The following is a 26,928-nucleotide window of genomic DNA, read 5'->3' on the forward strand; positions in this document are numbered from 1 at the left end:
TCTGATACTCCTGCAGATCCTTCCATGTCTGGTGCGCTCCTGCAGAAGATCACAGCAGCAATGGTGCCCACCTGCAGCTGATATCTGGTGGTCTACCTACCTGCAGCTGATATCTGGTGGTCTACCTACCTGCAGGTGATCTCTGATGGTCTACCTACCTGCAGCTGATCTCTGGTGGTCTGGAGTTCCCACCTGCAGCTGATCTCTGGTGGTCTGAGTGTCCACTTGCTGGTGGTCTTCTGTGGTGCCCACCTGCAGGTGATCTCTGGTGGTCTACCTACCTGCAGGTGATCTCTGATGGTCTACCTACCTGCAGGTGCTCTCTGATGGTTTGAAGTTCCCACCTGCAGCTGATGTCTGGTGGTCTGGAGTTCCCACCTGAAGGTGATCTCTGATGGTCTGGAGTTCCCACCTGCAGCTGCTCTCTGGTGGTCTGGAGTTCCCACCTGCAGCTGATCTCTGATGGTCTACCTACCTGCAGCTGATCTGTGGTGGTTTGCTGTGATTCCCACCTGCAGGTACTCTGGTGGTTTGTAGTGCCCACTTCCATTTTTTTTTACATTTCTGGAGCCCTCCTTGCAGATGTCAGGATGTCTGGGTTATTTTCTGCAGATAATGCCATCACTGGTGCCCACCTGCAGATGATTTAATCCTGGGTGCCTTCCTGCAGAGTTTTCCAGCACTGGTGTCCTGCTGAAGATGAAGACTAGCCTGGGTGTCCTCCTGCAAACATCTACATCTCTGGTGACTTGCAGATGATTTTACCTTTGGTGACCTGCTATTTATTTTAGCTTTGATGTCCTGTTCCTGCTGTCTCATCTCTGGTGTCCACCTTCAGATGGTCATGTTTGGGTTCCTCAGTCCATGGTGTTGAACGGGTTATTATTACACCCCAGCTCCATTCCATCTGTGCTCTCCTTTGGACGTCCTGTTGTAGTCAACTCTGATGCCCTCCTCCTGGTTGTTACAGCTCCCTCCTGTGGATGGTGTGAAGTTTGGGTACCCTCCTGCAGAATGTCACATCTCTGGTGCCCCCCTGGAGATGCTTTTGCTCAGGGTGCTGGTTCTACAGTATCCTACTGGGTTCCTAAAGTTTAATATCATCTTAATCTGCTCTGGACCTACTGGAACTCTGTCTTGGATTTGAGCCTGGAGCCTACCTGCCTTTCATCCCACCATGGTGCCCTCCTGAACTTTTGACGTCTCCTGCCTCTGATCTCTTTTTGATCTCACCCTAGTCAACTCCATCCTACCACCACCCTACCAATGCTGCCACATGGTCTCTGATCTCCCTGTTCCTTGGTGTACCCCTGCTTCTGATATACCTCCCGTGGTCCCCCCACCCTCCCCCATTGACCCCACCCTGGTGCTCCTTGCCTCTGATCTCCCCCTACCATTGCTTTCCCCTCTGCAGCTAAGCTCACCCTAATGCCACCCAGTCTCTGATCATCACCCCTTGGCATCCCACCTCCCTGGTGCCACCCAGACTCTGATCTCCCCTCGCTGCCACCCTGCAGACGTCTCCATCCTCCGTGTCCTGCTGCAGATGAGTAGTCCTCTGGTGCCAGCCTTGCCAGGGCGTGCTGCTGGCCGATCCTCACCTGCGAGAGGGTGTCCCCCTCGGCTGCCCCCCTGGTGGTCTCCTCTGCAGCTGGTCGGGTGTCGGGAGCCCGCAGTGCCCCCCTGGCTCCACGTGCTTGCAGTGCGCATCCTCCCTGGAGTTGGTGCAGGAGGGGCACCGGGACTTGTTTGGGTAGACAAGCAGTAGCAGGATCCTTCCTTCTTCTCCAGCCGGGGCTCCTGGTGGATTTACAGGGATCTGGTGGATCGCAGGAAGCCTCCTCGCAGCCCTCGTGTAGGGGGGAAGCTGCCAGCTTCATGCTCCGTGGATTTTGCTGACTGCTGGATTTTTTTTTGGTGGGGAGACTTGAGAAGGTGCAGAAGGAGCAGGAAACGCGACCACCCCGGGCACAGCTGCCCCCTGCAGGATGAGGAGTTCGGGATCTTGGGGGATCTGGCTGGTCCTGGGAGCTGTCACTGGGCTGAGAGGTAAGCCAATAACCCCCATGCTTGCTGTGTCTTCCCTGGTCTCCATCAAAGCTATGCCCCCCAACACCTGCCATAAAACTCTGCCTGCCCCCCACCTCTAAGGGCTCTGCCCTGTGTGGGGCTTCTGCCTGACACCACCCTGAGGAACTACAACTCCCAGCATGCATTATATGGTGATTTCTCTGTAGCCTTTGGCTTTTTTCAGACTTTCCCACAAAGTGAGGGGCCCCCCAAAAAACTCAGGATGACAGCGGGGGAGTGCCCTGTGTGTTGTCCCCTCAATATTTGCCCACATCCCTGGCTGTTTGTGTTTACATGTTTCTATACTTTGCTTTTCCTCTCTCTATACAAAGCTGCCTAAGCTGCTTAATGACTAGGCAGGCTGTCTGTCTCCTCCAGACTGCTGCAGTGACAACGCTGGAGTTGCCAATGGTTTAAAGTAATTTCAAGGGACACTTTGCTTCTAGTCCTCCCTTACCCGGCTGTTTACATTTAGAGTGAGAGAAACTTGGCACAGTTTTAGTTTCCACAAAGATGCACACTATGAATATGAATCTGTTATTCTTCGAGAATGCGGCTCAATTAATTTTTTTGTAAACAAGTATTATTTTCAGTAATTAATTGAGATTCATTAATGAACTTTTATATACCTGAGAATTATAGAGGAAGTTAGCTGATAAACAAACTCTCATGCACATACTCTAAACATAAACATACTCTGATGAATGGAGGGAGCTGTGCTTGCTTAATTATATTCTCAGTAATACGTAACCCATGGGGGATACTTCTGTTGAACCTTTAGGAGTACCTGAACTTGCCATGCTCAGTTCATGATAATACATTCTGAGAATGAAAAATTGGTAAAACATCTACATGCTAACATGCAGGGCTGTGGAGTCGGTACAAAAATCTTCAGACTCCGACTCCTCAGTTTATGAAACCACCAACTCCGACTCCAGGTACCCAAAATGGCTCCGACTCCTCGACTCCGACGCCTTAGTCTAATACTTACTGGGGCTGTGGATTTTGTACACAAATCATCCGACTCCGACTCCTCAGTTTATGAAATCACCGACTCCAACTCCGACTCCAGGTACCCAAAATGGCTCAGACTCCGACTCCTCGACTCCGACGCTTTAGTCTAATACTTACTGGGGCTGTGGATTTTGTACACAAATCCTCCGACTAAGACTCCCGACTCCAACTCCTCAGTTTATGAAATCACTGACTCCAACTCTGACTCCGGGTACCCAAAATTGCTCCGATACCAACTCCGACTCCACAGCCCTGATAGTATGTCTTTTTGTTGAGGTATTTAAAACTGCATTTACATACGTTTATGGTCCTACACGCCTAGCAAATATCCATGAGATGGGACTACCCACCATAGGGGGTGCTGTCATAAAGGGGCATATTCTTTATGGATGTTGACAAAACACCAAACTAATGACTTATACACATGTTAGATAAAAGTAGTTTGAAATCTCCATCAAGAATCACATTTTGCCATTTTGGGCGATAGGATTAGATATCCGCCCTAGAAATGTAAGTCTGAAAGAGCCGCCAAAACTCAGGTCCACAGAGTAGATCTTTCAGGAACCAAAATTTAGTTTGGGCACTGATCAGACCATGGACATCCACCACCAACACCCTGCAGAAGTGTAGGCTTACTATGTGTGAAGTAAGACCCAAGTTATAAGGTGTGCAAGTTTTCCCCACAATGATGGGTTGAGGGTTCCCAGATGATGCCATGGCGAAACCAATGGAGTGAGCAATCGGTGGAGGAGGTGACAGTGCCTGTTTGTGTCTATACACCTTTTCAGGTGTGAAGTAAGATACAAGTTATAAGGTCTGCACATTTTTTCACACAACAATAGGTAAAAAGCTCCCTGATGATGCCATAGCGAAACCGGTTGGGCGAGCGGTGGGTGGACAAGGTGACGGTGCCTGTTTGTGTCTATACGTTTTTTCAACGTATCGGGTCCCTGTCAAAAGGGCCCGTATGTAAGTGTTAACAAATTTTTAAAAAGTGTTTGTAGCTGTCTGTACCCAAGCCTGATGAGGCATTAAAACCTTTGTTTAAACTGTAAGTCGAAGCTAAATTCTGATTCTTTATAGATGTGGAGAAGCCCTACACTAAAGCCTTGTACACATGTTAGATGTAAGTAGTTTGAAATGTCCCAAAAAATTAGCTAAATCACGATGACCGACTGATATCGGTATTTTGCTTGATCCAGTTGGCAGATCAGTTCAAACGACTATTGGGCAGATATCGTGCAAGGTGACCAATGTGTACAAGTCGTCCGAATGACATTGTTCCCAAGAATGCACCAATGTAGTGGGAAATGTCACTTTCACTGGCGTGTGCAGTTTTTGGATGACACAATTGTTTGGAATATCGTTGTGTATGTGAAGAACGCCATTTAAACTACCGTATTTTTTCGGACTATAAGACGCACCTAGGTTTAGAGGACACAAATCAGGGGAAAAAAATATAAATATATACTAAACCTGGTGCATCCATGGTGAAGGGGCATCTTGTGGGTTATGCCCCCTTTGTACCTCTTGTGTCTCCCTGTGTCCACCTCTGTCCTCCTTGTGTCCTCCTCTATGCCCCTTTGTGTCCCCCTGTATCCTTAGTTTGTCCCCCCCCCCCCCCCCCCCCGTGTCCTCTTCTGCATGGGCACAGTACAAGGAGTCCCGGACATTCTGGCAGGCTGGAGGTTCATATTGGCCAGCGTTCACAAGTCATTTGGCATTTGGACTATAACAAGCAGTGACTTTTTTCCCCACTTTTGGGGGAGAAAAAGTGAGTCTTATAGTCCAAAAAATACAGTACTTGTTTATTTTTTTTCCTGGAAATGTTGTTTTTAGTGATAAGGCTTGTTTGTGTCCGCTGATTTTTATCTAGCATGTGTATGGACCTTGACGCATGGATAGACAGAAAATATATACTGCAGAGTCCCCAGTATCTGGCACTGGTGGGGATCTTCTGATGCCGGATACATGTGCTTATCTCCCCTCAGGTGCAGGCAAAATACTCACCCAGTATCCACTGATCCTCCAGCGACGTCCTGCATCACCTCACTTGCTCCTAGCGGCTTTCCGCCTTCCTCAGTACACCAAAGCCAGAGTGTCAGCTGACCCACATCGGGCCATGTGACACAACAACTTGCATGCACAGATGCCAAGAGCTGCTAGGAATCCAGGAGGTGATGCAGGACATCGCTGTAGGTTCAGTAGGGGCACGGTGAGTATTTAGTGGCCCCCAGAACACCTGAAAAAAATAGGTCCCTGTTATTTATCAGGCATGCCAGTTGGTTGAAACTTCCGGCTGCCTGAATTCCAGTTACCAGGGGCTCTGTTGTATTTATATCAGCAGATTGGTGCCTGTTGGGCATGGTGAAAGTCAGCGGATAGTACATATTGCAGTAACGGCGATTTTGCGAAGTTGGTGAGTTTTGAACATCTTGGCGTGCCAGCTGGGCTTCTGAGCCTGCCCTTGGAGACCAGCGACCGTTGGCACCCAGGCACTTTAGCGCTTGCTAAACTTGGCTTACGTTGCAGTTGTTTTCTGTAGAGTTGAGCTGTTCCATGCGGTGCCCCCTGTATGAGATGAAGGAATGTGCGACAGTCCCGCAGAACTGCCCAGCATACTGATATCCTGTTCCTTGGAGACGTCGGGAAAGTCATTTAAGGAAGTGTCAGTAAGTGTTGGCTGGTGGGATTATAATCTGGAGTTTCATTTTGTTGTGTTTTTCTTTTGTGTGTCTGACTGCAAGCTGAAATGTCAGATCCATGCGTGAATTGGGTGAGGGACAAGGCTGTTAAAGGGACAAGGCTGTTAAAGGATACCCCAACTGAAATTTGACATAATGAGATAGACATGTGTATGTACAGTGCCTAGCACACAGATAACTATGCTGTGTTCCTTTTTTTCTTTCTCTGCCTGAAAGAGTTAAATATCAGGTATGTAAGTGGCTGACTCAGTCCTGACTCAGACAGGAAGTGACTACAGTGTGACCCTCACTGATAAGAAATTCCCCTTTTTTACCTCTTTCTTGCTCTCAGAAGCCATTTTCTGCTAGGAAAGTGTTTTATAGTTGGAATTTCTTATCAGTGAGGGTCACACTGTGGTCACTTCCTGTCTGAGTCAGGACTGAGTCAGCCACTTGCATACCTTATATTTAACCCTTTCAGGCAGAAAAATAAAAAAAGGAACACAGCATAGTTATCTGTGTGCTAGGCACTGTACATACACATGTCTATCTCATTATGTCACATTTCAGTTGGGGTATCCTTTAAAGGGACAGGGCTGTTGAAGGACAACTGAAAGTGGACCCAAATTAAAAATACAAGATTTCAGAAATAAAATCTATTTTCTAAATTATAATGATAAATAGCAGCCTTTTTTCAGCTGCATGATGACAAATATAAACTATTTTACATTTATTGGAGTAACTCCTCCCTTCCTTTCATATTGCCGGGACAGAATCCGGCAGACTAGTGGAGGAGATAAAAAAACAAAACACAGCCTGCTACTGATGATGTCACAGGGGAGGTGATCTCGGCTTGTGTGAGATTTCACATAGACCACGCCCCTGTAAGGGAGGGTAGCTGATGACAAACACACCCGTGATCTAAAACCTCCTTCTAAGCTCAGAAGTAATGGCTGCCCCCAGTATAACCCTAGTTATGAAAAGAGAAGGGTGAAAAGCATGCACTGAAATGCTCATAGGCTTGAAGGGGTGTTTATGTATCTTTGTATGTGTCAGAGTGGTGCAACTAAATATTTTGAATAAAAAAAAAAAATGTCCGCTTTAAGTGAAAAGAATATGGTGGCTGCCATATTTATTTCCTTTAAAACAACACCAGTTGCCTGGCTGTCCTGTTGATTTATTTGGCTGTAGTAGTGTCTGACTCACACCTGAAACAGGCATGCAGATAATCTTGTCAGATTTGACAATAATGTTAGAAGCACCTGATCTGCTGCATGCTTGTTCAGGGTCTATGGCTAAAAGTATTAGAGACAGAGGATCAGCAGGGCTGCCAGGCAACTGGTATTGCTTAAGGACTTTTCCTTATGATTGTTTTAATTGGTGAGAGATTTATTTCACTAAAAACGTTTGTATGGGAAAAAAAAAACAACAAATCAAAATGGATCGACTTAATTTAAATTTGATGATGATTTCTATCAAACGGGACCAATTGTATTGATTTGCACTGGACAAGGATAGCGGTGGTGACAATTAAATGAATAGTAACCCCAAAGATTGCCCACCGACGTCCAGCAGAGGTGATGGGTGCAGGACCAAGTAGCTACAGTCTATACAACTGTGTTAAGCAGTGGCTGAATGGAGTAATGGAGTAAAGGGCTCTGCCTCTGACACAGGAGACCAGGGTTCGAATCTCGGCTCTGCCTGTTCAGTAAGCCAGCACCTATTCAGTAGGAGACCTTAGGCAAGTCTCCCTAACACTGCTACTGCCTATAGAGCGTGCCCTAGTGGCTGCAGCTCTGGCGCTTTGAGTCCGCCAGGAGAAAAGCGCAATATAAGTGTTCTGTGTTTGTTGGTTTGTTAACTGTGCCTTGGCAAAGGGGGACCCTGTTTGGCCCTCAAACAATCGTCGGTTTTATAATCGATTGTGTGTATATGGTGATGTACCAATAAAAAGTTCCTGTTGTGCAGACCTTCTTTGGATACTTACAATTAAATCATTTCTGATTGGAAATCTTATAAATGGTGCAATAATCAGCAATCTCAGATCGCTTTTTCGTACAGTGAGATAGTGATCCTTTGCCAGATTTGTCTGTTGCCGTATAGTGGGTGGCCTTTATACTGACAGTAAACTAGCTGTAGGTTGTACTGATCCCTGTTTGAAAGACTAGTCCTGAAACTATCCCAACTACTTTTTAAGTTGTATATTGACTGTCTGCATTCCTTAGCTGGTAACATTAGCAAACACTGAGGCGTACGAGAGAAATCGCTGTTGGGAGACTTGGGCACCAGATACAGACGGTATATGGCTTATCCTGCTGCTGTGCTGCTGCACAAGTCCTGGCGGATGGTGGGGAATAATGTAATTCGGCTGTCAGCTATTGCTGGTGGCCGAATTACAGTGTTTTAAAACTAACTTTAGCTCCTTCCTCTGACGGCACCAAAGTTTCTCACTGTACGCCACTGTAGCCATAATCCCTATTACGGGTTATGGTGATGCCGGCTGCACCAAAATCTGCACTCTAATCAACGTGCTCAAACACTGAGTACTAAAGTCAACCTGAAGCTTTTTTTATTTATAGTTCATCCTTACGTCTGTAGGGGGAGCCAGTAGTTGCTCCAGAGACTTCCTCGATGTCCGTGACCCCTCTACTGCCGGCTGCAACTCTCTTTCTCTTCGTGGTCACACCCCCCTCCATGTACCAGCGTGGCCGCTGAACAACGTGGCATATTTAACATCACCCACGGGGCAGGGATGGTATACCGATGGAATCGTGCGTAGAAGCTCACAACAGAGAAATCGGAACTACATAATGCACCAATGTTTGAATGCCCAATCGTTTATCATCTTCCAATATCTGTGTTTCCTACCAACTATTGCAGATAGTTGGCACTGAGGATCCCCAACAACACCTCACGCCACTTCTTCAGCCGGCTCCCATCCCACTGTAGGTTTCAGGCCATCTCCACAAGAACTTTGAGGCATAGGAACTCATTTTTCCCCTCCGCGGTCAGTGTCTTGAACTCCCTTCAGGCACTCCCACCTCCAGCTCCCACCCCCATCATTTCCTCCCTCCCTTAAAGCTGAGGCTGCTGCATTGATAGACTGTGTCTAGTGTAACACTGTTGGTACTCGGATCCTGTTGTCTCTCCTGTATGCATGTTGTATTATCTATTTTTCTCTTACTTCTACTATGAGCAATTCTATGTGCCACACCCAATTCCGAGCACGGCCTAGTCATGCTTGTCGATTAAAAATACTTCTGAGATTATCGTCCAATGGATCTACCAGGAGGGGTTGGTCTACATGGCTGATAATAATGGTTTTTTGGTGTCTTTACAGGCGGATGTGCCTCTTTTTTTTCAGATGATACTCTGTCATTTCTCATTTATTTCCGATAAAGCTGTTCTAGCGTCTATGGGAGTTAACCAGCCTGGCGGTATGGACGAGCTCAGCTCGTCCATCACCGCCGGAGGCTGCCGCTCAGGCCCTGCTGGGCCGATTTTCTTCAAATAAAAAGCAGCACACGCAGCCGGCACTTTGCCAGCCGCGTGTGCTGCCCGATCGCCGCCGCTAAGGGCTGGATCGGAGGCGGCTGACGTCAGGACGTCGGCTGACGTCCATGACGTCACTCCGCTCGTCGCTATGGCGACGATGTAAGCAAAACAAGGAAGGCTGCTCATTGCGGCCTTCCTTGTTTATTCTGGGCGCCGGAGGCGATCGGAAGAACGCCTCCGGAGCGCCCTCTAGTGGGCTTTCATGCAGCCAACTTTCAGTTGGCTGCATGAAATAGTTTTTTTTTTATTAAAAAAAAACCCTCCCGCAGCCTCCCTGGCGATCTTATCAGAACGCCAGGGTGGTTAAAGTGTATCTGTAGGGAAAAAAGTGCCCCATTTAGATACCTCAGTAGAGGGAAGCCTCTGAAAAATCTAGAGGCTTATTATCCTGTCCCCCTCTCCTCCACTCAGGGCTGCCACCAGAAATTTTGGGCCCCCTCAAACATCATTTGGCCTGGGCCCCACCCACTGGTTGCTGTGCCCGCCCACTAGCCACCCCACCCCTGTGTCCGTGTGTGAAGTGCGCTGGGGTGAAAAATGTGCATGGCTCCGACACTGAAGAAAGCGGCATGCACAGCGCGATGCAGCAAAAAGTGGGCGTGGTCATGGCATGTTGTGGGTGGGGTCAAATACTAGCAAAATACAGGTAGTACACTGTTAGCAAATGAGATAGGGACTTGTAGGTCCGTTCTTATCCTTTATCCGTTCTCTTTTGTCCCCCTCTTTTCTTCCTGTGCCTCTTTTGTCCCCCTCTGTCTCACCTCAGTCTGTGCCTCTTGTGTCCCTCTGTGTGACCTCATGTTCCCGTCTCATCTCTTTTCTTCCTGTGCCTCTTTTGTCTGCCTCTGTTCCCCCTGTGCCTCTTTTTTCCCCCGTGTTACTTCTTGTCCTCTTCTGTCTCAGCTCATTCCTCTGCCCTAGCCAGGTATAGGTGCCCCCAGTATAGGTAGCCAGGTATAGGTGGTGCCCCAGTATAGGTAGCCAGCTATAGGTGGTGCCCCAGTATAGATAGCCTGGTGTAGATACCCCAGTATGGGTAGCCTGGTATAGCTGGTGCCCCAGTATAGGTAGCCTGGTATAGTTGCCCCCAGTATAGGTAGCCTGGTATAGGTTCCCCCAGTATAAGTAGCCAGCTATAGGTGGTGCCCCAGTATAGATAGCCTGGTGTAGATACCCCAGTATGGGTAGCCTGGTATAGCTGGTGCCCCACTATAGGTAGCCTGGTATGGTTTGTGCACCAGTATAAGTTAGTCAGGTACAGGTGCCCCCAGTATAGGTAGCAAGCTATAGGTTCTCCAGTATAAGTAGCCAAGTATAGGTGGTGCGCCAGTATAGGTAGCCAGGTATAGGTGGTGCCCCAGTATAGGTAGTCAGGTATAGGTGGTGCCCCAGTATAGGTAGTCAGGTATAGGTGGTGCCCCAGTATAGGTAGCCAGGTATAGGTGGTGGCCCAGTATAGGTAGCCAGGTATAGGTGGTGGCCCAGTATAGGTAGCCTGTAGCCAGATATAAGTGGTGCCCCACTATAGAAAGTCCGCTGTATCGGGCTCAGTCATCTGCTCCCCACTTTCAAGCGCCAATGTCACTCTTCTGTCAGTGCTGGGACACGGTATGCTGGTTAGTGAGACACATGCGCGCAGCCAGCACATGTGCTTCCAGCGCTTTGGGGGGCCCAGGGCCCCTCACTGCAGTGTCAGTTGTCCCCCCTGATGGCTGCCCTGCCTCCACTGATCCAGCACTGGGACCCCCCCCCGATCCACCCGCTTGACAAGAGGTGAGCTCGGCCATACTCTCGTCCATGAATAAGCATGGCTGCACCGTACAGGATGCCCTGCGCCTGCGCAGTGTGGCCATGCTTGTTCACGGATGGGAGCGCCACAGCGAACTTCCAGAGGGTCTTATACTTTAAAGAGGAACTTTGGCGAAAAGGGTAAAAAAATAAATCAATACATTTCAAAGTGAGAAGTTAAAAGAATAGACGAGAGATCAAGAAATGATTGATATTCGCCATGTAATTTGCTCATGTTGTTTGATCCACAATCAGCCTGCACATCATCATCTTTACTGCTGGCAGACATGAAAAAACACAAAGCACCAACTGCCATTATCTATAACCACACCCCCTAACAATGCGATAGGCTAAAAGGTTGTTGTTGTTTTTTTTTTTATAGATATACATATGCACAGGGGGAGATGTGGTTGCTTGTTATTTCCCACATTGCAACAAAGTTCACAGACAGGAAACTGTCAGGACCATGGTCATGACATCACAATGTAGGAGGGGGTTTCACCACAATATCAGCCATATAGACCCCCCTGATGATATATTTGAGTAAAGGTAAAGATTTCTCGTGGGAAAGGGGGTATCAGCTACTGACTGGGAGGAAGTTCAATCCTTGGTTTCAGTTCCTCCTTAAACAGTGTCAATGACGAGCTTGTAGAACTAAGTAATGCAGGTACTTTGTATAATTGATCAAGAGACCCATTTTCATTTATTTTAAACAGGGTTAACCATAAGCACTGTACGTTTTAAAAGATGAGCTAACAGGCATGAAGGCTGGTAACCTGTGGGCGGCGCGGGTGGATTCGCAGCGCGGGAGTAAAGCGTCCGTCCTTTAGCAAGGCTGATAAATTATGGAAGACTCAGGAAATGACAGCGTATTGGATTATCGGGTTATATACATCCCCCGGTCCCAGGCCGGACCTCCTGACATTGCAGCTTTCAGAGATGGCTGGGCGCTATGGGAAGGGGGATCAATAACAGGGGAACTTATTACTCATTGCACAGAATTGTGTTCTCATGTAAGGAGATGCCAAATGATTTTCCTATAAATAGTTCCTGATTGTTGCAGTGTCTACATGGACTGTATCGGGCTATAGATACCGAAAGGGGGGCGGGGGGGGGGGGGGGATGTCCGATGTAGCTAAGGGGGAGAACTTCATACAAATAGCGTAGATGGGGGCACCAGTGTAACTGAGGACAGAGAACATGAGGCATGCCCGATGTAGCTAAGGCTGGGGGGACAGGGCTTGACATAACAAATATACATACAAGGCTAGGGCTCTCAATGTGTTGCCAGGTAAACCAATCTGTTATCAAGACTACAATAAGTTTACTTACCTGCATAAATTAGCCATCTAAAACCAATTTAAAGGGGTTATTTCGCGAAAAAAGTAGGCAGTTAAAAAATGTGACAGATGACAGGTTTTGGACCAGTCCATCTTTTTAAGGGGGATTCTCAGGGCTTTCTTGGTTTTCAACAGCATTTACTGAACAGCAGTTTAACTGCCAAAATAGCAAGATACCAGCCGGCCTCCCTAATCACTTGCACACTATTATGTCAGTTAGATTTTGCAACTGTTGTTCAGGAAATGCTGTTGATAACAAAGAAAGCCCTGAGAATCCCCCTTAAAAAGATGGACTGGCCCAAAACCTGTCATCTGTCACATTTTTTAACTGCACACTTTTTTCGCGAAAGAACTCCTTTAAAAACTTGCTAGAGTAACTGTGCGACACAGGGATATATACATGGCTCTGACCAATATACACCTAGTCTAGGCCGGCATATCATACACTCCACTGCGCTCACATGCAGCCAGGGCCCCCATGCACACTCCAGTGGCCACAAATGTAGCTAAGGCTGGGGGGACAGGGCCCGACATATCTGATCGATGTAGCTGAGGATGGGGGCACAAGGCATGAACAGTGTAGCCAAGGATGGGGGGCACGAGGAATGACTGATGTAGCTGAGGATGGGGGCACGAGGCACAACTGGTGTAGCTGAGGATGGGGAGGCATGTAGCACGGCTGATGTATCTGAGAATGGGGGGCATGTGGCACAACCAATGTATCAAAGGATAGGGGCCCCAGGCAAGGCACGAATGATGTATCAGTGGATGGGGGAACGAGGCACAAATGATGTAGCTGAGGATGGGGGGCACAAGGCACGACCAGTGTAGCTGAGGATGAGGAGGCATGCATGAACAATGTATCAGAGGATGGGGGGCATGTGGCACAACAGATGTATCAGAGGATGGGGGGCATGTGGCACAACAGATGTATCAGAGGATGGGGGGCATGTGGCACAACAGATGTATCAGAGGATGGGAGGCATGTGGCACAACAGATGTATCAGAGGATGGGAGGCATGTGGCACAACAGATGTATCAGAGGATGGGAGGCATGTGGCACAAATGATGTATCAGAGGATGGGGGGCATGTGGCACAACAGATGTATCAGAGGATGGGGGCATGTGGCACAACAGATGTATCAGAGGATGGGGGGCATGTGGCACAACAGATGTATCAGAGGATGGGAGGCATGTGGCACAACAGATGTATCAGAGGATGGGAGGCATGTGGCACAACAGATGTATCAGAGGATGGGAGGCATGTGGCACAAATGATGTATCAGAGGATGGGGGGCATGTGGCACAACAGATGTATCAGAGGATGGGGGCATGTGGCACAACAGATGTATCAGAGGATGGGGGGCATGTGGCACAACAGATGTATCAGAGGATGGGAGGCATGTGGCACAACAGATGTATCAGAGGATGGGGGCATGTGGCACAACAGATGTATCAGAGGATGGGAGGCATGTGGCACAACAGATGTATCAGAGGATGGGAGGCATGTGGCACAACAGATGTATCAGAGGATGGGGGGCATGTGGCACAACAGATGTATCAGAGGATGGGGGGCATGTGGCACAACAGATGTATCAGAGGATGGGGGGCATGTGGCACAACAGATGTATCAGAGGATGAGGGGCATGTGGCACAACAGATGTATCAGAGGATGGGGGGCATGTGGCACAACAGATGTATCAGAGGATGGGGGGCATGTGGCACAACAGATGTATCAGAGGATGGGGGGCATGTGGCACAACAGATGTATCAGAGGATGAGGGGCATGTGGCACAACAGATGTATCAGAGGATGGGAGGCATGTGGCACAACAGATGTATCAGAGGATGGGGGGCATGTGGCACAACAGATGTATCAGAGGATGGGGGGCATGTGGCACAACAGATGTATCAGAGGATGGGGGGCATGTGGCACAACAGATGTATCAGAGGATGGGGGGCATGTGGCACAACAGATGTATCAGAGGATGGGGGGCATGTGGCACAACAGATGTATCAGAGGATGGGGGGCATGTGGCACAACAGATGTATCAGAGGATGGGGGGCATGTGGCACAACAGATGTATCAGAGGATGGGGGGCATGTGGCACAACAGATGTATCAGAGGATGGGGGGCATGTGGCACAACAGATGTATCAGAGGATGGGGGGCATGTGGCACAACAGATGTATCAGAGGATGGGAGGCATGTGGCACAACAGATGTATCAGAGGATGGGGGGCATGTGGCACAACAGATGTATCAGAGGATGGGGGGCATGTGGCACAAATGATGTATCAGAGGATGGGGGGCATGTGGCACAACAGATGTATCAGAGGATGGGGGGCATGTGGCACAACAGATGTATCAGAGGATGGGGGGCATGTGGCACAAATGATGTATCAGAGGATGGGGGGCATGTGGCACAACAGATGTATCAGAGGATGGGGGGCATGTGGCACAACAGATGTATCAGAGGATGGGGGGCATGTGGCACAAATGATGTATCAGAGGATGGGGGGCATGTGGCACAAATGATGTATCAGAGGATGGGGGGCATGTGGCACAACAGATGTATCAGAGGATGGGGGGCATGTGGCACAACAGATGTATCAGAGGATGGGGGGCATGTGGCACAAATGATGTATCAGAGGATGGGGGGCATGTGGCACAACAGATGTATCAGAGGATGGGGGGCATGTGGCACAACAGATGTATCAGAGGATGGGGGGCATGTGGCACGATTGATGTATGCATTGTGGGAGAGTGAGAAAAGAAGTCTTGCTGTCACTCGGAGTTCTTGCTTCATTTCCACAATGTAAGCAGTATGATCAGACATGACATCTTACTAGCAGATAGTTTAGGCTTGTTCCCAGTATACATAGTATGTCTGCTATAAAATAAAAGTGCAACACATTGCATGCAGTTTTCTTTTTTGTGTGCAGTGTTATGTATTCCACATACGTGTTGTGCTTGCGTGCATTCATGTGCGTTTGTACTTTCACTTGTGTTGCTATTAAGGAAAGACCAAAAGACGTACGGGAACCACGTTTGTGCACATTGTTAGGTGTGTTTGGTGAACTTTTGTTGGCTACAATGGAAGCGCAAAACACGGCATGCGGCGAGTTTGCACGTCCAAAAGGGGGAAAACTACAACTGCTGTCTCTGGGAAAACACACGTGACTAGCAAAATACGCACTTAAAACACGACACAGTGTGTTGGTGGGATCTGGCCTTTACTTCATGCTTGAGTCCAGGCAGATGTAAAATATAACACTGAATGCACATCTGCTGCTGTCAGCATTGCTAAATGTCTCCCTTCAGCTTATAAGGTTCTAAATAACATTTTCTTCACGGTTTCCCCCGATATCTCAGCTGTTTCCTGGTCCATATCTCTCCATGACAGCGGTAACTAATGGCTGCTGGATTTACTACAGTGGTAATTGGCTTGCTGTTGGGACACTGCAAATCATGCTTGGAGTTGAGTATATGGCGATCGGTAGGCAGCTCCTTTTGAGCCAGAGCTCAACAACTCCACCAGGGGTGTAACAAGAAATCACCAGGCTCCCCTGCAAAAATTTGGATGCCCCCATTTTGGGGGGCAGGAGGGGTCGCAGCATGAGGAGAGAGCATGGCCGCACATCGGCGGGGAGCGGGGACAGTCCCCCCCTCACCTCGGGCTCTCCCCTCAGCAGGGGGAGGGGGGAGTCCCTCCAGCAACAATCACTGGCAGCAGCGGCAGGAGGAACACATACCTCCATCCATCGCAGAGGTCTGATCTCTAGCGACTCACGCTACTTCCTGTTTAAACAGGAAGTAGAGTCAAGACACTTAGAGAGCTGAAACTCCGGCGCGTGGAACGCATGGAGTTATATTCCTGCCGCCGCCCGCTGCCACTGATAATTGCAGGAGAGGAGCGCGCTGAGGGGAGAGCCCCGAGGTGAGGGGGGAAACTGTCCCCCCTCCCCGCCAATGTGCAGCCATGCTCTCTCCTCATGCTGCGACCCCTCCTGCCCCCCAAAATGATCCTGAGCGCCCCCCCATGGGCGCAGGGGCTGCAGCCCATATTGTTACACCCCTGAACTTCAGAGAGACATGTAGAGGCTGCCATATTTATTTTTTCTTAAACAATACCAGTTGCCTGGCAGCCCTGCTGATCTTTCTGGCCAATAGTGTCTGAATCATACACCTAAAAGTTCTTAGACTATGGCTAAATGTTTTCGAGGCTGTTAATCAGCAGGACAGCCAGGCAATCTGCATTGTTTAAAATAAAATACATTTGTCAGCAGGGGTCTAGCCCTGGAAAAAGAGGTGAGTAAACTCACCTTAAAAATTTCTACGTGCGGCGCACCAAAAATGGGCGTGGTTAAGCATAGTATGGGCGTGGTCATGGGTGGGGCCAAATATACATGACCTTAGCAGTGGTATAAAAGGTCTGCCAGGGGAAGTTTGAGCTCTGTCGTAGTGTATCCACAAAAAGTAGATGTAATCTGACTGCATTTCACCAAAAATACACAATCTGGCAGAGGTTCCTCCAAAATACAGATAATATGGCAGTGGTTCCCCCAAAATAGACAATCTGGCAGCAGCAGTTCCCCCAACATATACTTAATCTGGAAGCAGTTCCCCAAAATACGCGAAACCTGGCAGTGGATCACCCAAAATACACATAACACTCAAAATACATGTAATCTGGTAGCAGTGGTCCCCCAACATACACAATCTGGCAGCGGTTCCCCAAAATACACGTAATCTGGCATCAGCGGTTCCCCAAAAATATAGATCTGACAGCAGTTCCCCCAAAATAGGTACCCCCAGTATAGCTAGCCAGGTCTATAGGTTTCCCCAGTATAAGTAGTCATGTGTATAGTTGTCCCCAGAATACGACGTGGCCAGATGTAGAGATGTCACCAGAATAGGTAGCCAGGTGTATAGATTTCCTCAGAATAGGTGGCCAGGTGTATAGATATTTCCAGAATAGGTGGCCAGGTGTATAGATGTCCCCAGAATAGGTAGCCAGGTCTATAGGTGTCCCCAGAGCCGGGACAAGGTCCTCCAGCACCCAAGGCTGAGACAGCAAAGTGCGCCCCTCCATCCCTCCCACCCCAGCTGTCACACACTGATTGCTATTAGACTAATAGGTGCCCCAGAGCCCCCAACCTCCCCAACACCTTAATCTCTAGTTATCTGGCTTGCAGTCACTGTAATGTATGCCCTTTTCTTATTTCTTTCTGCTTCAAACACAATTGGGAATGACAGCTGAATGTGTTGTGCGCCCCCTCCTACACTGCGCCCTGAGGCTGGAGCCTCTCCAGCCTCTGCGTCGGCCCGGCCCTGGGTGTCCCCAGTATAGCCAGGTGCCCCAGTATATGTAACCAGGTGTTCAGGTGTCCCCAGCATAGCCAGGTGTATAGGTGTCCGCAGTATATGTAGCGAGGTGTATATGTGTCCCCAGTATATGTAGCCAGGTGTATAGGTGTCCCCAGTATATGTAGCTAGGTGTATAGTAGCCTCAGTATAGCCAGGTGTATAGGTGTCCCCAGTATATGTAGCCAGGTGTATAGTGGCCCCAGTATATGTAGCCAGGTGTATAGGTGTCCCCAGTATATGTAGCCAGGTGTATTGGTGTCCCCAGTATATGTAGCCAGGTGTATAGGTGCCCCCAGTATAGCCAGGTGTATAGGTGTCCCCAGTATATGTAGCCAGGTGTATAGTGGTTCCAGTATATGTAGCCAGGTGTATAGGTGTCCCCAGTATATGTAGCCAGGTGTATTGGTGCCCCCAGTATAGCCAGGTGTATAGGTATCCCCAGTATATGTAGCCAGGTGTATAGTGGCCTCAGTATAGCCAGGTGTATAGGTGTCCCCAGTATATGTAGCCAGGTGTATAGGTGTCCCCAGTATATGTAGCCAGGTGTATAGGTGCCCCCAGTATAGCCAGGTGTATAGGTATCCCCAGTATATGTAGCCAGGTGTATAGTGGCCTCAGTATAGCCAGGTGTATAGGTGTCCCCAGTATATGTAGCCAGGTGTATAGGTGTCCCCAGTATAGCCAGTCTATAGTCATCCCCAGAATCGGTAGCCAGGTGTCCCTCCAGCTGGAGGGGAGCAGCGCAGTGGAGAGGAGCATTGTGCAGAGCAGCGGGGAAGGGCGGACATCTCCCCCCCCTTCCCTCACCTTGGGGCTGATGCCCGCTGCCAGCCACCGCCACAAACGTTCTGGAGGGGAGAGCCAGGAAGAGGAGCCCCAAGGTGAGGGAAGGGGGGGAGACGTCCACCCTTCCCCGCTGCTCTGCACAATGCTCCACTCCACTGTGCTGCTCCCCTCCAGGGTGCTAGGGTGGACGACGTCCACTCTCCAATAAAAGTAAGTGGACGTCGTCCACCCGCGTTCACGCAGGACTCGACCCCTGTTTGTCTGCCTCCATACGTCTCTCAACTGGCTCCCTGCACACTGCATGAAGTTCCGATTCTGATTTTTTATTTTTTTTTTTACATTGGATTTTGGTTCCGATTTTTGATCGTTACTGCATGCTGCATTTTTTCTGCGTTTTTCTGTTAATAGCATTCAGGGAAAATCGGAATCGCAAATCGGATTTACAGTGGGCAGGGAGCCTTAAAGAGACTCCGTAACAAAAATTGCATCCTGTTTTTTATCATCCTACAAGTTCCAAAAGCTATTCTAATGTGTTCTGCTTTACTGCAGCACTTTCTGCTATCACCATCTCTGTAATAAATCAACTTATCTCTCTCTTGTCAGACTTGTCAGCCTGTGTCTGGAAGGCTGCCAAGTTCTTCAGTGTTGTGGTTCTGTGATGCATCTCCCCCCTCCTGGCCCCTCTCTGCACACTGCTGTGTGTTATTTAGATTAGTGTAGCTTCTCTCTGCTCTATTAACTTTTACAAGCTGGATAAATCCTCCTCTGAGCTGGCTGGGCTTTCACATACTGAGGAATTACATACGGGCAGAGCTGTCTGCACTCTGCAGGAAGAAATAGCCTGACACTTCAGTGGAAGATAGCTGCAGGGGGAAAGAAACACACAAATGATCTCTTGAGATTCAAAAGGAAGGGTGTATACAGCCTGCTTGTGTATGAATGTATTTTCTATGTGTGGACATACTGTACATCAACCTACTTCCTGTTTTGGTGGCCATTTTGTTTGTTTATAAACAAACTTTTAAAAACTGTTTTTAACCACTTTTAATGCAGCGAGGAGCGGCGAAATTGTGACAGAGGGTAATAGGAGATGTCCCCTAACGCACTGGTATGTTTACTTTTGTGCGATTTTAACAATACAGATTCTCTTTAAGCAGCTAAAAAACCCTGCCCTCATTCCCAGCCTGAAGCAGATGCAGGGCCTGGCTTTTAGCTGCACGCACAGTCCCTCCGCCTAGATGTCATCATTTAACAGAGGAGCAGGGCACTGTAATCATGTGACCATATTGATGAGTGGTCAGGATAGGCATATGGTAGCTTTATTACAACTGAAATATGTTGCAGTAGATTACATGAAATCAGGACTTTTTTTTTTTTTTTTTCTTCTGTCCTGTGCAAGAGTGCAGGTCCTCTTTAAAGGGACACTTAAGTCAAACAAAAAAAATGAGTTTTACTCACCTGGGGCTTCCAATAGCCCGCTGCAGCTGTCCGGTGCCCTCACCGTCTCCCTCCGATCCTCCTGGCCCCGCCGGCAGCCACTTCCTGTTTCGGTGACAGGAGCTGACAGGCTGGGGATGCGAGTGATTCTTTGCATTCCTGGCCACAATAGCGCCATCTATGATGCTATAGCATATATCATATACCATATAGCAGCATAGAGGGTGCTAATGTGTCTGGGAACGCGAAGAATCACTCACGTCCCCAGCCTGTCAGCTCCTGTCACCAAAACAGGAAGTGGCTGCCGGCGGGGCCAGGTGGATCGGAGGGAGACGGCGAGGGTACCGGACAGCTGCAGGGGGCTATTGGAAGCCCTACGTGAGTAAAACTCATTTTTTTTGTTTGACTTAAGTGTCCCTTTAAGGCCTGGGACACATTAGAGCAATTTTAGGCATGTTTTTGAGGCTCCGACAGTCGCTAGTGCTTTCAAAAACGCTTTGCTAGTGTAAGTCTACGGTGTTGAGTACACTTGAGCGCTTGGGATTTTGGAATTTGCATACGCAGAACCTGCAGGATTTTGTGAGCGTTTGGGCTCCAATACATAGCATATGAGATACCTCAATCACTGGAAAACAACGCTGACACATAGCGCTAGCGATTGCGTTTTTGCTTGGTTATTTTTAGTGTGTCCCAAGCCCTTAAAGGACAAGTAAGAGGTATACGGAGGCTGCCATGTTTATTTCCTTTTAAACAATACCAGTTCCCTGGCTGCCCTGCTGATTTATTTGGCTAAATCACACCAGAAATAAGCATGCAGCTAATCTTGTCAGATCTGACAATAATGTCAGAAACCCCTGATCTGCCGCATGCTTGTTCAGGGGTTATGGCTAATAGTATTAGAGGCAGAGGATCAGCAGGGCAGCCAGGCAACTGGTATTGGTTAAAAGGAAATAAATATGGCAGCCACCATATCCCTCTCTCTTTAGTTGTCCTGTAAAGTTTTTTAAACAACTCGTAATAGTTTATACAGTACTGTAACACGTAGCAACAAAAATATGTAATACAAAAAGAGTATTGTGTATTTTGTACATAAAGACAACTTTGTTTGTATCTCTGAAACACTGTAACTGGAGTTGTTTGTAAGTAGGGGACTGTCTCTATAACTCATGGGATAATTTTATTAAATACGTCTTAGAATTCGCATTTCGCGTCGTTGCGGCGGCTCCGTTGACCTACACAGGCCTATCACGCAAAGATCATTCTGTTTTCCCTCGTCCCATCCCCCCATCGTTTCTTTCCCACGCCGAGGATCTCGCCAGCCCCTTCCTCCCGTTATCGGGCGGGGGGATAAGTCACCCTGCGACAAAGTCAGCCCCGCAATCTGTTCAGCGCGCTCCTGGTCGGGAAGCATAGAGCCCTGAGGCTGCACTTTCCTACCGCAAGGACTCCAGCGATCGCCTTAATTGGCGAGGCAATTTAGGAGTCTACTCAGTAATGACTTATGTGGTTAAGGACCATTTAAGTTAGTGACACCTACTCGATAAGCCGAGCTGCCGACAGCGAGCTTAGATCTCACTCAGCGCCGCAGCCCTGGGGGTGGAGAAAGGGGAGGTTGGGGGGAACGGTGGAGGGGAAAGGGTTAACACGCAGAGCTTAATTAGGCAGAATGGAATATATATCTCGTGGCTGGAGCGGTGAAATCGCGGGGACCATGTGATGCCAGGCGTCACGGCGTGATGAGGAGAACAGGCCGTCTGCAGCAGCAGCAACAACAGTGCTCTTGTCTGCTTGATAAGGCCTGGAGCGCGATCCTCCGCCTGCTTGCGTGTGTAGATTGCATCTCACTGACATCAGGGGGTTAATGGACAATACATTCTATTTACGGGACGGGACGCCTAGGCTCTTAAAGCGTGACTATAGGGCAGAGATGTAGGCAGTATTTATTTCCACGTGGAAAGGCTGGAATCTAGTAGACTGTTACTGTTAGAGAATGTTGTGTTAAATCGTGAAAACTTACTGTATCAGCACTCTCTTTGCTCCTACTTGATAGCTGTTTCTGCCTTTTCTCCTTTAGAAAACAACAGGTTAGAGGAAGGCCCCGCTACCTGTATTAATGAGTGTTATTTTTGATCTAAATAAAGTTGGCTTATATACTATTCGACTTTTCCCGGCAGATTTGTTTACGGTGAATCTGGCAAAAATTGTTGCCCCAACATGGCCATCAACAGTCATTTCCGACTGAAATGGATTGAAGTTATATGTAAGTCGGACAGGATGGTACATTTTTGTTGAAAAAGGGTGGGGCAGGAGTAGAGCGGTATGTAGGCGCGCAGGCGCAGCCATACTCGTGCAGGTGCAGCCATACTCGCGCAGGCGTAGCCATACTCGCGCAGGCGTAGCCATACTCGCGCAGGCGCAGCCATACTCGCGCAGGCGCAGCCATACTCGCGCAGGCGTAGCCATACTCGCGCAGGCGCAGCCATACTCGCGCAGGCGCAGCCATACTCGCGCAGGCGCAGCCATACACATGCAGGCGCAGCCATACACATGCAGGGGCAGCCATACTCACGCAGGTGCAGCCATACTCGTGCAGGTGCAGCCATACTCGTGCAGGTGCAGCCATACTCGCGCAGGCGCAGCCATACACATGCAGGCGCAGCCATACTCGTGCAGGTGCAGCCATACTCGTGCAGGCGCAGCCATACTCGTGCAGGTGCAGCCATACTCGTGCAGGCGCAGCCATACTCGTGCAGGCGCAGCCATACTCGTGCAGGCGCAGCCATACTCACGCAGGTGCAGCCATACTCGCGCAGGCGCAGCCATACTCGTGCAGGTGCAGCCATACTCGTGCAGGTGCAGCCATACTCGCGCAGGCGCAGCCATACACATGCAGGCGCAGCCATACTCGTGCAGGTGCAGCCATACTCGTGCAGGCGCAGCCATACTCGTGCAGGTGCAGCCATACTCGTGCAGGTGCAGCCATACTCGTGCAGGCGCAGCCATACTCGTGCAGGCGCAGCCATACTCGTGCAGGCGCAGCCATACTCACGCAGGTGCAGCCATACTCGCGCAGGCGCAGCCATACTCACGCAGGTGCAGCCATACTCGCGCAGGCGCAGCCATACTCACGCAGGTGCAGCCATACTCGCGCAGGTGCAGGCATACTTGCGCAGGTGCAGCCATACTCACGCAGGTGCAGCCATACTCACGCAGGTGCAGCCATACTCGTGCAGGCGCAGCCATACTCGTGCAGGCGCAGCCATACTCACGCAGGTGCAGCCATACTCGCGCAGGTGCAGCCATACTCACGCAGGTGCAGCCATACTCGCGCAGGTGCAGCCATACTCGCGCAGGTGCAGCCATACTCACGCAGGTGCAGCCATACTCGCGCAGGTGCAGGCATACTTGCGCAGGTGCAGCCATACTCACGCAGGTGCAGCCATACTCACGCAGGTGCAGCCATACTCGTGCAGGCGCAGCCATACTCGCGCAGGCGCAGCCATACTCGCGCAGGTGCAGCCATACTCGCGCAGGTGCAGCCATACTCACGCAGGTGCAGCCATACTCGCGCAGGTGCAGCCATACTCGCGCAGGTGCAGCCATACTCGCGCAGGTGCAGCCATACTCGCGCAGGTGCAGCCATACTCGCGCAGGTGCAGCCATACTCGCGCAGGTGCAGCCATACTCACGCAGGTGCAGCCATACTCGTGCAGGCGCAGCCATACTCGCGCAGGTGCAGGCATACTTGCGCAGGTGCAGGCATACTCGCGCAGGCGCAGCCATACTCACGCAGGTGCAGCCATACTCGTGCAGGCGCAGCCATACTCGCGCAGGTGCAGGCATACTTGCGCAGGTGCAGGCATACTCGCGCAGGCGCAGCCATACTCACGCAGGTGAAGCCATACTCACGCAGGTGCAGCCATACTCGCGCAGGTGCAGCCATACTCACGCAGGTGCAGCCATACTCACGCAGGTGCAGCCATACTCGCGCAGGTGCAGCCATACTCGCGCAGGTGCAGTATGGCCACACCAATGCACAAAGGGGAACGCGGCCGCAAACTTTCAGGGGGTCCTGGGAGGACGTGGGAAGGCTCTGAAGGCTTATACATGTAGCGATCTGTGAGCAGATCGACCAAGAGACAGATCTCTTGGTGTCTGTGTATTAAAGAACAAGTGACACCCATGCTAATCTAGAATCTAAAATAAAAAACACATATATAAGTAGATAAACACTAGTTCTACTTACATAACAGATGTATTGCGCTGTCCACGTAATGATTCCTGTGAATTTTATAAAGGAAAAGCAGAGAATCCTATTCTAGACAGTTTCCATCTTAGTTACCTTTAAATGAAGCTAATTCTGACATAATTTCCTCCCTCACTCCTTTTTTCTCCTCTTGCTAACTGTGTATTCGTTACTAGAGATGTAGCGAACGGTTCGCCGGCGAACGGTTCCAGGCGAACTTTAGTGGTTCGCGTTCGCCTGGAACAGGCAAACTTTTGCGGACGTTCGATTCGCCCCATAATGCACTATGAGGGTCAACTTTGACCCTCTGCATCACAGTCAGCAGGCACATTGTAGCCATTCAGGCTACACTAAGCCCTGGAGTCCCCCCCCCCCCCCCCCCTTATATAAGGCAGGCTCGCTGGCCATGACACTCACTCGTGTGCCTGCTGCAAATAGACAGACTAGGGACAGCTGCTGCAGACTTGTTCTCCTAGGGAAAGATTAGTTAGGCTCTTGGCTTGCTCTTGGCTGATTGTTATTGCTAAAATAGCACCCCTCAACAGCTCTTTTGAGAGCTAATGTTTTCCTGATGTGTTTTTTTTTTTTGTGTGTGTTGCTCACTGACACTGACATTATACAGCCCTATCTGTTGCAGCTGGACCTTGGTAATTGTTATTACAGTGCCAGCCAGGCCCTGCCTAACTATCTATACTGGGACACCTACCTATGCCTACCTAACTACTGGGGCACCTACTTACCTATACGGGGACACCTACCTACCTACCTATACTAGGGGACCTACCTATGCATACCTAACTATACTGGGACTCCTACCTATGCCTACCTACTTATACTGGGTCTCCTACCTATGCCTAGCTAACTACTGAGGCACCTACCTACCTATGCCTACCTACCTATCCTGGGACTCCTACCCCTACCTACCTATACTGGGACTCCTACTTATGCCTACCTACATATAAGAAGATAATAAGGTCGTTGCTTCATTGTGGATAGACCAAATATGATCAGCTGGACAGTCACTGTTTTTCTATCATTGAGCTACCACAGCCTGGCGACCATATGGGCTTGAATACTGCCACGGCCTGCACTCTGGCCATGTTGCGCATCAGTCCAGCACGGCTGTCACTAAGCAAACAGCTGTTTGCGGTGCGTTACACGGTGAGTTTGGTGTGTCAGTGTGAAGCAGAACTCTAATTACACTCCCTGATTGATGTATACACATGCAAGATGTTTTAAAGCACTTTAGGCCTGCAATTTAGCATTCAATGTGATTTCTGCCCTTAAAACGCTGCTTTGCATCAAATCCAGATTTTTCCCCGGGACTTTGGGCATGTATCCCACCGCCATGCCCCCCTCCAGGTGTTAGACCCCTTGAAACATCTTTTCCATCACTTTTGTGGCCAGCATAATTTTTTCTCTTTTTCAAAGTTCGCCTCCCCATTGAAGTCTATTGCGGTTCGCAAAAATTGGAGGTTCGCAACATCACTATCGTTACCCGCCCTCCTCTCAGAGTCTTCAGACACTCCTGCTGAGGTCTATACTAGGAATTGCACTGTCTTATGTCATTAGAAGGAGGGGGAAATAAAAGGGAGGAATATGTTATAGATAAAAAGACCCCCCAGCATGCAACTGTTTTGCCAGCTGATGGCAAAGGCAATTAAAGGGCCAGTGCTCCTAAGGTATGTGATAACTCTAAACCATAACAGCATAAAAAGTTTTGAAAGTTTTGAATGCAGGATTAGCATCTTTATACCAGTTGCTGTTGAAACTTGATTTTTATGGTGACAATCTCTCACCTGTGTCCAGCTGCTCCTTCTTCCCAATTCGGGTCCATGATTGGCTGTCCATGGCGCCCAAATTACCAGTATGCCCTTTTTACATGTATGCATTTATGCATTTTAGGAGTGCTTTAGTGCATTTTAATTAAAGCAGACCTGATCTCATAACATCATCTCTGCTCTAAAATATAAGCAACAGCATAATAACATTAAAGAAAAAAATATTTATTTGTTACGGCTGATACAAATCCTGCAATCATTCTGCAGTGTGTCTACTTCCTGCTTTCATGAAAGCAGACATAAGGATAACATCCTGTTTACATATTAGCTGCTCTGGCGAGGTATCCAGTTGTCACAGCTGAGAGATCAAATTACAGTTGTGATAAGTCACGACGAGGGGGGATTAGACAGGATAAACTCTCTAAATACATAAGATGTATTTCTCTCAGTTTTCCTTCTGTCCTGTGCAGGTGTTCAGGTCCACTTACAGTACAGGGCCGTTTCACACTGAGGCGGTGCAGTAAATGTACTGCACCACATCACAGCCTAATGTTACTCTATCGAGGAGTTCACACTCCCCACGTTGTGGTGCGCTGCACCGGAAATGTGCCCGCTCCGCGTCCTGCGGCGATCTGCGACGGACCAGAAGTCATGTAAGTCTATGGCAATGCGCATACTTTTTAAAAACCCGCCGCAGATAACTGCGCGGAAGTGTATTTTACAAAAAACGCTTTTGCGCATGTCATTGATTGCTGAATAGGAAGTGAGCGTCACTTCCTGTTTGGCTGGATGCCAGACGGGGATTACCGCGTACTAAGGCGATAATCCCAGAAGGCCTGTTTTTGCCGCACCGCCAATC

At 49.1% G+C, this 26,928-nt stretch overlaps 1 protein-coding gene across 1 annotated transcript in view; it reads left to right on the forward strand.

The window, feature by feature from the left end:
• Nucleotides 1-409: 409 nt before the first annotated feature.
• The window catches only part of IGSF11 (immunoglobulin superfamily member 11), a 376,323-nt gene continuing 349,804 nt past the window's right edge, over nt 410-26,928 (forward strand). The window contains exon 1 of the mRNA XM_068270864.1: nt 410-2,049. Within this exon, the coding sequence (XP_068126965.1) occupies nt 1,989-2,049 (61 nt within the window). The 5' untranslated portion in view covers nt 410-1,988. The remainder of the gene's footprint in view (nt 2,050-26,928) is intronic.

The sequence above is a fragment of the Hyperolius riggenbachi genome, chromosome 2, assembly GCF_040937935.1.
Source record: "Hyperolius riggenbachi isolate aHypRig1 chromosome 2, aHypRig1.pri, whole genome shotgun sequence".
Classification (NCBI taxonomy): domain Eukaryota; kingdom Metazoa; phylum Chordata; class Amphibia; order Anura; family Hyperoliidae; genus Hyperolius; species Hyperolius riggenbachi.